Raw genomic sequence first — 13,836 nt, forward strand, 5'->3', positions numbered from 1 at the left:
CGTAGACGAAATTTACAGGAACGTTTTGGTCCGATTTAATTTCTATATGGATATTTTCAATATGTCTTCTAGAAACTGGAAGGTATTGGGCAGGGTTAAACGTCAGAGTACCCATATCACTGAAGTCGCCTTGCACTGTGAGGGTCCGCAGTAAAGGTGCAAAGGCGTCGCCTACTATTTGAGGGCTGACCACGTCGCTGTAACAGTATAGGTGATAGAAACTAGCCTTTATATCAGCCGGAAAAGAAGCCAGTGTTGGTTTGGTTCACCTACATGAATCCATTCCCCTGGTTTCACACCCAGCATATAAGCTAGAGTGCTGAAGAAGTGTATTTCATACCGACCGCTTGCTTGAAATGCAAATCTCTTTTGAACACTGCTGAATTTCATGCGGATGTCCGTGTTTATTTTTTTGAAAAACATTTCCATCTCTGTCTCGAATTGAATAACGCTGTTATAGTAGTCCCCTCTAATCTTCTGTGTATGGATCTCCACATCACCAAAATTCTTCCATTCAAAGTAGGCTACAAGATCTGGTAAATTATGCCATGTATGGGGATATGAAATCTCTGCTAATGCAGCCATTGGCCTTCTAAATCAATATGTTGAGTTAAATTTACACGGAAACTTGAGCTGGTATTATTTTTAAACACTTCCTTGCTAGCGTTGAGGGGAGGGTAACGTAAAAACGGCCATCCTCTATGTTGCTGTCCATGACCCTGTATGAATCGTAAGGTTTTAGCACACACCTATTTTATACCTTTCGAAGTTCATCAAACCTGATCCAACTGTTGAATTTCTTAGGCCAATTTTTCCAGCGTACAAAAACCTGTTTGACACCCTTGACTGTGCGTCAATTTAATATTTTCTCCACTTGATACATCTTGTCCTTAAATATTTTTACTTTTTGAAGTTCCTCAGCCTAAAAAGAACCCTCGATAGGTTCTCCTTCCAAATCTTTGAGTTTGTATACAGGAGATCGGGGTATCCGCTCACACACTGTTAACACTTCATCCGTAAAACTCGGTATTTTTTGTCAAACACTCCACGTACCTTGGATATTTTGACAAGATCCCCCTGTTTAAACATTGTCACTGAGGCCCTGCAATATCTGTTGGACTTGACACCATACAGATTCTGAAATACCTAAAAGGCATTTTCTGAGGTTACTTCCATAGGGCTCATTTTAATGCTGGTGTGGGAGCTGTGGTTGTAGCTTCTAGCTAGGTTTTGCAGGACATAAATGTAAATAATTCTTTACCTGGATAAGTCTGAAGTTTTTTAGGAACCTGCCTTTCTTTAAAAACTGATTCAAAAGCCTTTAGCACCTCTGCAGCAGTTTTCCTCTTCAAAACCCATACATACGCTCTCTTTGAAAAGATGTCAATGACTGTTAATAAATAATTGTAACCGTCATTTTCCTTGGCCAGAGCTTGCATGTCACAGAGATTGGCTTGGAACTGTCTCAATGGTCTGCTGACAAAAACTCTGTTTCTTGGGAACTTCATTCTTGCAGGTTTATGTAGAGTATAGGTATCTTCTCCGGATAAAAAAATAATTAACTTTTTCAACCACTACCTTCTTTCCCGTTTCATCTTGCAAAACCCTCGTCAACCTTTCTATACCCCCTAAACTTCCCAGATTTGATGGATTGTAATATACATTCTTCATCAATCTTCTTTCAGCCATCCCTGTCTTATGCTCACTCTGAAGACTACTTGATAAATAATGAAAAACAAAAAAAACACCGGAGGGTATATTTATTCTTCTTTTTTTCTTTGCTTGTATTTAATAGAAAAACACAAAAACAGATTCAGATAATAAAGATCAATTCAAACACTGCAATCTTTAAACAAGTAAGTTGCTTGAGACAATCGTTACCGCTCATCTTATCATACAGGTCCTTCTCAAAATATTAGCATATTGTGATAAAGTTCATTATTTTCCATAATGTAATGATGAAAATTTAACATTCATATATTTTAGATTCATTGCACACTGACTGAAATATTTCAGGTCTTTTATTGTCTTAATATGGATGATTTTGGCATACAGCTCATGAAAACCCAAAATTCCTATCTCACAAAATTAGCATATTTCATCCGACCAATAAAAGAAAAGTGTTTTTAATACAAAAAACGTCAACCTTCAAATAATCCTGTAGTTATGCACTCAATACTTGGTCGGGAATCCTTTTGCGGAAATGACTGCTTCAATGCGGCATGGCATGGAGGCAATCAGCCTGTGGCACTGCTGAGGTCTTATGGAGGCCCAGGATGCTTCGATAGCGGCCTTTAGCTTATCCAGAGTGTTGGGTCTTGAGTCTCTCAACGTTCTCTTTACAATATCCCACAGATTCTCTATGGGGTTCAGGTCAGGAGAGTTGGCAGGCCAATTGAGCACAGTGATACCATGGTCAGTAAACCATTTACCAGTGGTTTTGGCACTGTGAGCAGGTGCCAGGTCATGCTGAAAAATGAAATCTTCATCTCCATAAAGCTTTTCAGCAGATGGAAGCATGAAGTGCTCCAAAATCTCCTGATAGCTAGCTGCATTGACCCTGCCCTTGATAAAACACAGTGGACCAACACCAGCAGCTGACACGGCACCCCAGACCATCACTGACTGTGGGTACTTGACACTGGACTTCTGGCATTTTGGCATTTCCTTCTCCCCAGTCTTCCTCCAGACTCTGGCACCTTGATTTCCGAATGACATGCAGAATTTGCTTTCATCCGAAAAGTACTTTGTAGTACTTTGGACCACTGAGCAACAGCCCAGTGCTGCTTCTCTGTAGCCCAGGTCAGGCGCTTCTGCTGCTGTTTCTGGTTCAAAAGTGGCTTGACCTGGGGAATGCGGCACCTGTAGCCCATTTCCTGCACACGCCTGTGCACGGTGGCTCTGGATGTTTCTACTCCAGACTCAGTCCACTGCTTCCGCAGGTCCCCCAAGGTCTGGAATCGGCCCTTCTCCACAATCTTCCTCAGGGTCCGGTCACCTCTTCTCGTTGTGCAGCGTTTTCTGCCACACTTTTTCCTTCCCACAGACTTCCCACTGAGGTGCCTTGATACAGCACTCTGGGAACAGCCTATTCATTCAGAAATTTCTTTCTGTGTCTTACCCTCTTGCTTGAGGGTGTCAATAGTGGCCTTTTGGACAGCAGTCAGGTCGGTAGTCTTACCCATGATTGGGGTTTTGAGTGATGAACCAGGCTGGGAGTTTTAAAGGCCTCAGGAATCTTTTGCAGGTGTTTAGAGTTAACTCGTTGATTCAGATGATTAGGTTCATAGCTCGTTTAGAGACCCTTTTAATGATATGCTAATTTTGTGAGATAGGAATTTTGGGTTTTCATGAGCTGTATGCCAAAATCATCCGTATTAAGACAATAAAAGACCTGAAATATTTCAGTTAGTGTGCAATGAATCTAAAATATATGAATGTTACATTTTCATCATGACATTATGGAAAATAATTAACTTTATCACAATATGCTAATATTTTGAGAAGGACCTGTACATATCCCTGATTGCACTATGGAAGCCTTGTACCGATTTCAGTTCATATAAAACAGACTTTGCAATTGTTTTCACTCTGAAGTCATCTGCTTGTGTAAGAAGATTCTGAATAGCAGGAAGGAGATTGTGGTTTATGAGTCGTCGCACGATGCGTTGAAATTGATTTGGTAATACTCCTCCAATATCTCCAGGCACTGATGCTGTCGTTGACTCGGGTGGTTTGTTATGCACCCGTAACAGGTTTCTTTGAGATAGTTCAAACAGGTTATGTGGAATAAATGAAGTATCGCTGTTTTCACCGTATTGATGAGGGCGGTTGAGATCCAACCGTCAATTTCGTCCCCCTGATTACTCTCATCCTCCGGTGAAGGTTGAGGGGCAGGTATCTGGACCGGAGTTTGTGGGGAGGGTAAGTACCCAAGAGTATCCTCTTGTCTTCAGCTCGGATATCTGTGTCTGCAGACTCAGCCACGCATAGCGGTGAGTAGAGATCGGGAGAAGGTGGATGATACGATCTGAGGTTGTATCCTGTAGGTGTGGTTGGACTGAAGAGGGACTCAAGAGAGCTGGGACGATGAAGTGGTTGGTGAGTAGAGGTCTGGAGTGACCCGTTAAATACCTCTTTATCCAATTGATACAGGCAGAGCTCTCCTATTTCATACATGAAAATATACCCCCAGCTACCACTCAGTCCATATGGCTCCAAAGACCACTCTTCCTGCAGAGTATCGAACGGGGCCTTTGTACCTAGCACAGGTAATATGTTGATTTTTTTGAGGCATCCAATTCACGGCACGTATGCCGGTGGACGGTTACTGGGGTTTCACACAGAAGAGACATACGTCTTAGCTGACCTGAGACCTGTTTTTCATCCATTGTTGTTGGTGAAGTTGGATCATCATCTGCAGAGTATGTTATGATAGGAATTCCGATAGGTATCTCAGATGAAGAAGTAGATGATGTAGATGGTTGTTCATCATCTCAGCACGCCTTGCATTTCTCCCCGGTTTGATGAAAAACTCTCTTAACTCTATCCATTTTTCAACGAGTGTTCTTTTCCGGCGTATGTTGCGGGTAAATTGCAGCACTTTCTGCTAGTATTTACAACAAACACCGAAGCACGTCCCTCTGTTTTTAATTGGTCGATTCTAGATTCGCCCTCTAATGAAGACAACCGATCAGCGTGCAGGGTTACGCCCCTTGGTCACACCCCCGAGACACCTCAGCAAAACCGCAGATGTCTGCCTTAATTCAATAAACAATGGATGTGGATTGTCTGAGACAACGCTCGACACTTTGGGCCTGGAAGGAAGACGGTCGTTTTAATTACTTTATGATTACAGTCGGTGTGAAGACTTTGAAGCTCTCGACACCTAAGCAAAACCGCAGATGTCTGCCTTAAATCAATAAACAGTGCCATGTCTGAGGTCTGATCACCTATTCAATAAACAGTGGATGTGTATTGTCTGAGACGATGCTCGACACTTTGGGCCAGGAAGGAAGACAGTCGTCTTAATTACTTTATGACTACAGTTGGTGTTTAGACTTTGTCTGAGACAATCGACAAGAAACAGCTGCGGATGTTTGCCTTAATTCAATAAACAGTGACATGTCTGAGGACTTTTTAACTTTTTTTTTTTTTTTTCAGTTTCTTGTGACGTTTAACATATACCACACCTACAGGATACAACCTCCAGCACCCACGTCGGATGAGGAGAAGCCTTTGAATCAGAAGGGCGAGGCAGCAGTTACAGGATGACTGTTTTCTCTAAATCCTCAAAAACTATTGCTCTAAGATGAAAAAGAAAAACTTGAGGTAACTAAAATTATCATCCATTTTACCAAATGGAGTCTCTCATGATTCCAAACTAAGACTGTTAGCTGTAGAATCCATTTCTAATTTGGAAACAGCATACTGAGCACAGAATTTACAATTCTGTCAGGTTCTCTCTTTTTATCAGAATTTTGTGTAACGTGCCTGCATTAAGTGAGCGTACCTTTAAAGTGGAGAAACTGCATGTTTTTTTTTTAGATGTAAAAACATCTAAAAACATACAATTAGAAAGATTCGCCTCGCCTGTCCCCCCCCCAATGACAACATCTGGTTAATGATGACATACGGTTACGCCACCGGATGTCCTGCCCCTGGAAGTCCCGCCCCCACCTGTCAAAATTTTCACACCTTGTTTGATTGAAGGGTGTACATTTAGTCTCTGACTGTGTATGTCACAAATAATATGATCATGTGCTTCATACAGTGAAAGCTAAAGCTACAACAGAAGACTTACATAATCTACAATGGAGCGGAGCAGCTGCATGTCAGAGACTCTGAAGCCTGAACTTTTTTCCAGTTGTAGATGAAGAGCTGGGACGAACGGTTCCCCTACTAACTTCAAACCTGGAATTCTGTCAAACATGATCAAACACAAAGCGTTAAATTCAATGGTTTTCTTGTGGAAACTACAGGGTTAGACAATGAAACTGAAACACCTGGTTTTAGACCACAATAATTTATTAGTATGGTGTAGGGCCTCCTTTTGCGGCCAATACAGCGTCAATTCGTCTTGGGAATGACATATACAAGTCCTGCACAGTGGTCAGAAGGATTTTAAGCCATTCTTGCAGGATAGTGGCCAGGTCACTATGTGATACTGGTGGAGGAAAACGTTTCCTGACTCGCTCCTCCAAAACACCCCAAAGTGGCTCAATAATATTTAGATCTGGTGACTGTGCAGGCCATGGGAGATGTTCAACTTCACTTTCATGTTCATCAAACCAATCTTTCACCAGTCTTGCTGTGTGTATTGTTGCACTGCCTTCAGGATACAATGTTTGAACCATTGGATGCACATGGTCCTCAAGAATGGTTCGGTGGTCCTCAAGAATGGTTTGGTAGTCCTTGGCAGTGACGCACCCATCTAGCACAAGTATTGGGCCAAGGGAATGCCATGATATGGCAGCCCAAATCATCACTGATCCAGCCCCATGCTTCACTCTGGGCATGCAACAGTCTGGGTGGAACGCTTCTTTGGGGCTTCTCCACACCGTAACTCTCCCAGATGTGGGGAAAACAGTAAAGGTGGACTCATCAGAGAACAATACATGTTTCACATTGTCCACATCCCAAGATTTGTGCTCCTTGCACCATTGAAACCGACATTTGGCATTGACATGAGTGACCAAAGGTTTGGCTATAGCAGCCCGGCCGTGTATATTGACCATGTGGAGCTCCCGACGGACAGTTCTGGTGGAAACAGGAGAGTTGAGGTGCACATTTAATTCTGCCGTGATTTGGGCAGCCGTGGTTTTATGATTTTGGATACAATCCGGGTTAGCACCCGAACATCCCTTTCAGACAGCTTCCTCTTGCGTCCACAGTTAATCCTGTTGGATGTGGTTCGTCCTTCTTGGTGGTATGCTGACATTACCCTGGATACCGTGGCTCTTAATACATCACAAAGACTTGCTGTCTTGGTCACAGATGCGCCAGCAAGACGTGCACCGACAATTTGTTCTCTTTTGAACTCTGGTATGTCACCCATAATGTTGTGTGCATTTCAATATTTTGAGCAAAACCGTGCTCTTACCCTGCTAATTCAACCTTCACACTCTGCTCTTACTGGTGCAATGTGCAATCAATGAAGACTGGCTACCAGGCTGGTCCAATTTAGCCTTGAAACCTCCCACACTAAGATGACAGGTGTTTCAGTTTCATTGTCCAACCCCTGTATGAGTCAAGACAGTTTTCAGTCTCATATTTTCCATGTTTTTCCATGGGGGCTGCACGGTGGCACAGTTGGTAGCACTGTTGCCTTACAGTGAGAAGGTCCTGGGTTCAACTCCTGGCTGGGGGTCTTTCTGCATGGAGTTTGCATGTTCTCCCCGTGCATGCATGGGTTCTCACCGGGTACTCCGGCTTCCTCCCACAGTCCAAAGACATGCCCGTTAGGTTAATTGGTCACTCTAAATTGCCCTTAGGTGTATGAATGAGTGTGTGCATGGTTGTTTGTGTGTTGCGCTGCGACGGACTGGCGACCTGTCCAGGGTGTACCCTGCCTCTCGCCCATAGACTGCTGGAGATAGGCACCAGCTTCCCCGCGACCCACTATGGAATAAGCGGTAGAAAATGCCTGACTGACTGAATGTTTTTCCATGCCTACCTTTCTGAGAAATTGGCAGACATATTTTAAGTTTAATTTATAGAATGGTAGCCTGTTTGGAAAAAAAGTAGACACAAAAAGTGTACACATACTTGATAATATGCCAGATTTTTGAGATGTAAAAACTATGATTAAAAATAAAAAAAATGTCTAATGTTAATGTGACAAAATGCTTTACAACTGAAATACAAACAAACTACACTATACTGCCCAAAGGGTTCCCTTAAGATTCCAACATTGTCAGGACAGTTTGGGGATGGACCCTTCCTGTTCCAACATGACTGCATGCTTCTGGCAAAAGCAAGAGTCCTGACCTCAACCCAATAGAACATCTTGGGGATGGATTAGAGCAAAGACTTTGAGCCAGGCCTTATTGGTCCATCATCAATGTGTGAACTCACACAAATGTGTTTCTCGAAGTATAGCCAAAAATTACCATGAACACAATCTAAAATTCTGTTGCTAGCCATCAGAGAAGAGGGAACTGTTGAACTAACACAATTTTAAAGACATTATTTAAAGAAAGGTATGGTATTTCAAGTTAATGCTGACCCAATATTTTTGCAATTAATGTTAGCTGGAAAAACAAAAATGTTTACAGCAATACGTTTTCAATTCAATTAAATTCAGTTTATTTATATAGCGCCAATTCACAACACATGTTGTCTCAAGGCACTTCACAAAGTCAGGTACATACATTCCAATTAATCCTAACTTGAACAGTGTAGTCAGATTCAGTTATTTATTCAAATTGAATAAAAAAATTGTATATCTAAGGAAACCCAGCAGATCGAGTCAGAGACTTGTAGCAGTCATTCCTCCTGGATGAACATGTCGAGACAGTGGACAGTCACTGGCGTTGACTTTGCAGCAATCCCTCATACTGAGTATGCATGTAGCGACAGTGGAGAGGAAAAACTCTCTTTTAACAGGAAGAAACCTCCAGCAGAACCAGGCTCAGTGTGAGAGGCCATATAATTTGTTGTACCCAACAAATTGAAGGATCTCAGTTTTTATTGGGTACAAAACTGAGATCAATTATAGTGAATTAGTCGTGGTAGATTTTTTTCTGCATGCTTTTTGCATAATTTGGCTTAGCCAGAGAGACATACCAAACAATCAAATCGATCTCACCATTCCACGCTATCAGTGAGTACAGGGGGAACTAAAAAGCTACAGCATTAGATAACAAGTCGAATCTTAGCTAACACCCCACTACCAGGTTCAACTTGTGATTGGCTATAAATCGCTGACCATTTTAACCAATTGTGAAAAGACGTAGCTAATGCTAGCTAGGTAGTCTTCTAAAATATGGCATCGAAGCAAGCAAAAAAAGGTAGTTCCTTGTCTTTTATGACAATGTGGACTAAAAACTGAGGTTTTGTGCAGTAGAAAGATCATGCAGTGTGTGCCCTATGCCTTGAGAGTGTCATTTGTCGGATGTCCAGTGTAAAATGGCATTTTAAGACAAAACGTAAAAAACTTTCAAGAATGAGGCAGAGAAGACTGAGTCAATTTAACTTGCCATCTCAAAATATAAGAAGCAAGCAAGTACTCTCAAAGCTTTTACTGCAGTTAAACATCATGGAACTGAAGAGAGTTATCGTATTGCATATTTTATTGCTAAACATGGAATGCTGTTTACAGATGGAGAAATTATTAAGGAGGTTTTTCTCTGTAGCTCAGAGGTTTTATTTGATGGACTCCCAAACAAAGCTACAATTATAGCAAGGATACAAGACATACCTGCATCAGCCAGAACTGCGGAACGACACATCCGGGAAATCGGTGACAATGTCAGAGCCCAACAAACAGCTGGTTAGATAGAAGCCACGGTGTTTTAGTGTAGCTTTGGATGAGAACGATATCAATAATGTGCCACGTTTGGCTTATGGTAAGATACTGTGATGTGGTGGTACAAGAGGAACTGTTCTGTTTAACCCTGATGCCTTAAACAACGACAGGTTGAGGATATTGGCAAAGTATTAGCGTTTTTAGGAGTGGGGAGTTGCTGTAACAACTAATGGTGCACCAGCTATGGTAGAGAAACACACAGGTGCTGTTCCCCTAATTGAGGAACAAGTTGGCCATCCCATCATGAAATTGCAATGTATAATACACCAAGAAAACCTCTGTGCAAATTCAGATCTTAAAGGTGACCTATTATACTTCCTTTTAAACATTTGGGATAGGTCCATGTGCTATACAAAACATGTTAATTAAATTTTTCAAACAAAATCATTCTCATTTAATGAGATTTCACCTCCTCAGTTACCCCTATTTTTAGGTCCTTTCAAAATGAGTTGTTTTGGGGCTCTATCACTTTTATGCAAATTAGCTGCATCTGGCCACGCCACCCCAACTCAATGTTTGTATCCATGCTATAATTGTAGCTACACTCACTACATTGTGTAGTGAGTGTAGATCATAAATAGTGAGTGTAGCTAATAACAATTACTTGTGAGAAGATTTATGTTAGTGCTGCTTAAACATGTTGATTCTTAACAGCGATCTATTGATGATGGAAACATTGAGTTAGACCCCAGTAAAATTGTATGTAAAGGCTCTCCTTTAAAAATCAAAATACCACTCAAAACAAGAAAACAGTATTATAGTACAGAGAAACTTACCCTTGTAAAGCTTTATAAACACATTTGCACTTTTCCCTCAAAACAGTGAAAATACCTAAAAAACAAGAAAGGAAACAAAATCTGAAAAATACTTCTATTTAACAGTTAGAAGTTATTATGAGTTGTTTGTCCCATAAACTCTTAGACCTGAGACCACTAAATGGTGCACTGAGGGAAAAGTAGTCTCCTACCTGGATCCTCCTCCATGATGTTCAGAGCCTCAATGGCAGCAGCAGCCAACATTGGAGGCAGGGAGGCAGAAAAACAGTAGCCCTGGCCCGACAGACGCTAAAGGAAAAAACAAAAACAAAGTCAAAATAGAATATAAATTATTTGTTGTAAATATATATATTAGAGTTGTTAAAATAATCAATATTTTGATTTAATCGATAGTAAAAAGATTAATTATTAAAAGCAACTCATCAAAATCATTACACATGACCTCTTCACATTAGCCCAAGTTGTTGCACTTACTCCAGCAGCAACTCTGCAATTACAGAGTCAATGAGGCCCTTCCATCCATGCAGCCTCACCTGACCAAAACAATGGGCAGCTGGAAGTTTAAACTCTGCTAACAATGGCAAATACATCCAGAAGACAACATCTGCTAACCCCTTTAGCCGACAAGGCAAACACAAAAGCATTGTTTGGAGGCACTTTCCCTATAAAGCAGACTGACAGGAAAAGATGAAATGCTGAAGGAGCCCACACGCTAGCTGTGCTAACGCTACAAGCTAACATTATGACATTGGCTGTGTCCCAATTCAGGGGCTGGATCCTTAGAAGGCCGTATTTGTAGACCGATTATGTCACAGCGCGGCGACGAAGGCTGTCCCAATTAATGAATCATTCCGAGCAAATGCTGACGTGTTCAGTTTTCCGCTCCCGCCGTAGTAACAGCCGCCGGCTTGCCTCTCCAGCCATTCTGGTGGTGAGGCAAGCTAAACCTGTTGAGATCTGACCTGACTCCCTGTACTAAGCTCCCCCTGGCAGTCATCACACTGAACGTTAAACACAAATGACCTCTAACAGTTTATGTTAGTATTTTAATTTATTGTGTCATTTGTTCATGTAAATGGATTTGACATTACAGGTGATATTAAAATTAACCTGAATAAATGGACAATTTTATGTAAACTTACTTTATCGCTGGAGAGTGTGATTGAGAATAAATAAGCTTTTCAATATTAATTTTTGATGAAGAAATGCGCTGGAATGTGCTGACAGCTAGTAAAGGCTAGACTGTCCCAATTCGCAGCTGCTCACTTCCGGTTTTAGCAGTCGACGAAGGACCCAGCCCACATAGACTAGGTCCTTCGAAGGATGCAGCCCCTGAATTGGGACATACCCCATTGATAGCAACTTAAAAAAATGTCAGTAAAGCTCCTGTATCTGTTTCTTGCTCTGCTCTCAGTGGAGGACGCACGCATTTTCTGTCCCTCCCTCTTGCCTGCTTTTGCATCTGCTTTTGTCTGTTTTTCTCAGAGCCTGACTTTACATATCTTCCAAACTTGCAAATAATGGATTTGGTCAGCTGGTCTCTCAACGCAATTGATCACATTTTTTCCACGGGAAGACAGGGTAAAGGAGAATCCTCTTGCCCAGCCGGGACATTCTTCTCTGGATACACAAAGGATTCCTGGCAACAGATTGTGTGCTTGACTACAATGTCGGTTAAGGACGCAGAAGACGTTTATATATTTGGATTTTTGATAACAGGACTTCTGCTTTTTGGAGCCGGCGGTTACCTGACTTATCGAGTGAGTAGCAAAATGTGGGCAGCTGTTCAAAGCATCCCAAAGCTGCCTTCGATGCTAGATGGAATCTGCAGGGCGATCAATGCTCAGACTGAATTGTTAAGAGAGCTAAGCCGCAAGCTGGATATGGTTCTTGAACAGAATCCTAGCCTGGAAGCGGCTTTTGGACTCAGGGGTGAAAGGATTTACTCATGGAGAAGGTTGTTCGCTTGAGAACTGAAGGAAAGTCCCAGAAATTTTGATATTTGGATTCGCAATTGAGAGATAACAGTAAAAACTCTTAAAGTGGTTGGAAATCCACACAACTGCTTGAACCACAACACTTATTGTTTTTCTAAATCTGGTGCCCCATCGTGGCCTTGGCAACTTCTGCTAAGTGGCTATCGACAAAATATCTTCTGGATGTTATGTAAACATGGCGCTCTTTCCCAGCACCCAGAACAGCTGTGACCCAGATAAGACTTTGTGGGTGATTGAGAAAACTTCCATCTCTCTCCTCAAGGACAATGGCGCTCTATCTGTGTTGACAGTCTAATTCTTGCAAACACCCTCACAGTTCTATATTCGCACCCCCAGGATTCCACCGCACTCTTGCAAAATCTTTTCTTCTTGTGTGTTGCTTAGCCCTGCACCTAATTGTGTGATTTCCTTACTTTTTCATAGATTTTTAGTTTTATCAGAAGGATTACCAGCAAAAACCAAACATTATTAGTAATAGAAAATTTGGACTATAGCTGCTCTTACACCAATGACCCAGCTTTCTTAGTTAGACTACAATGAACTGTTATTACTTAGTTCAACTTCAGTACCAGTAAAAGCAATATATTATTAGCACCTGAAAATGTGGATTAAAGCTGTTTTGTACCAGTGACTCAGCTTCCCTAGTTAGAATTCAGTGGAATGATGAGACTATTCATATTATCATCTTCTTTTAGCATAAGATGCTTTATTATTAAGAGTGGCTTGGAACCAATTTCTACCAGTAAACCCGGAAGGATGATTCATTATTATTACTCACAAGAATTATTAGTGCCATTTGATTTGTTTTTCTGTGTTTGATTTTCTGTATCATTGTAATGTTTTTCCTCATGTACAGCGCTTTGAGTGCCTTGTTGCTGAAAAGCACTATATAAATAAACTTGACTTGCAACACTGAAGTAGTAAACCTCCTGGACGACATACACTAATGCTATTGGTGTAAAAATAAGCTTCACAGACACGGACAGCCCATTGACAGTGTTCTGTGGGTCTGAACTGCACGGTCAAGATACCATTACTAAGTGCAAAGTCCTGAACCACGCAATTAGCTAATGGCTTGGTCGGCTACTAGAAGCAACAAAACAATCTGGCGCACCCCCGCTATTACTCCTCTGTTTATTTGTAAAGGCATTGGAGGCTAATGTGGCTAATTATAACACACAGCAAGAAGAAGTAGGAACCTGTAGCAACCTACCCTGCTGCGGCTGAAGTTGACCATCAAAGAAATTTAGCAAGATGACCAGAAAGACAGCCACTGTGAAGGGCTGCAGCTGAATAGATTTATATGGATCAGAACCTTGTTTACACTGTAAAATATGTTTTGTATGTGCCAGATCCAGTATTTGTCCCTCAGTTGTAAAAATGTATTTGCATCAATAGCAAACTGACAAGCAAATGGAAGTACACAGTGGCTCACTCTGGATTTGCAGTTATAATTAAATGAAATAACTGCACAGCTGAATCAAAGGTGAATATGTCCTATAAAGGATATTAAAAGTTATAGGTGTAATCTAGA

General features: G+C 41.5%; 1 protein-coding gene across 6 annotated transcripts in view; it reads right to left on the bottom strand.

Moving 5' to 3' along the window:
• sptlc1 (serine palmitoyltransferase, long chain base subunit 1) overlaps positions 1–13,836 on the bottom strand; it is a 67,045-nt gene that overhangs the window by 17,732 nt on the left and 35,477 nt on the right. For 3 of the 6 annotated variants that reach the window (XM_047373254.1, XM_047373253.1, XM_047373256.1), the window contains 3 exons: positions 10,497–10,593; positions 10,306–10,360; positions 5,804–5,921 (listed from right to left, as the gene is read on the bottom strand). In XM_047373254.1, coding sequence (XP_047229210.1) covers positions 5,804–5,921; positions 10,306–10,360; positions 10,497–10,593 — 270 coding nt within the window. Of the gene's footprint in view, positions 1–5,635; positions 5,680–5,803; positions 5,922–10,305; positions 10,361–10,496; positions 10,594–13,836 lie in introns of all 6 variants that reach the window. The other 3 variants (XM_047373258.1, XM_047373257.1, XR_007039367.1) reach the window with 2 other exon arrangements.

This window comes from Girardinichthys multiradiatus, chromosome 8 (assembly GCF_021462225.1).
Source record: "Girardinichthys multiradiatus isolate DD_20200921_A chromosome 8, DD_fGirMul_XY1, whole genome shotgun sequence".
In the NCBI taxonomy this organism is placed as follows: domain Eukaryota; kingdom Metazoa; phylum Chordata; class Actinopteri; order Cyprinodontiformes; family Goodeidae; genus Girardinichthys; species Girardinichthys multiradiatus.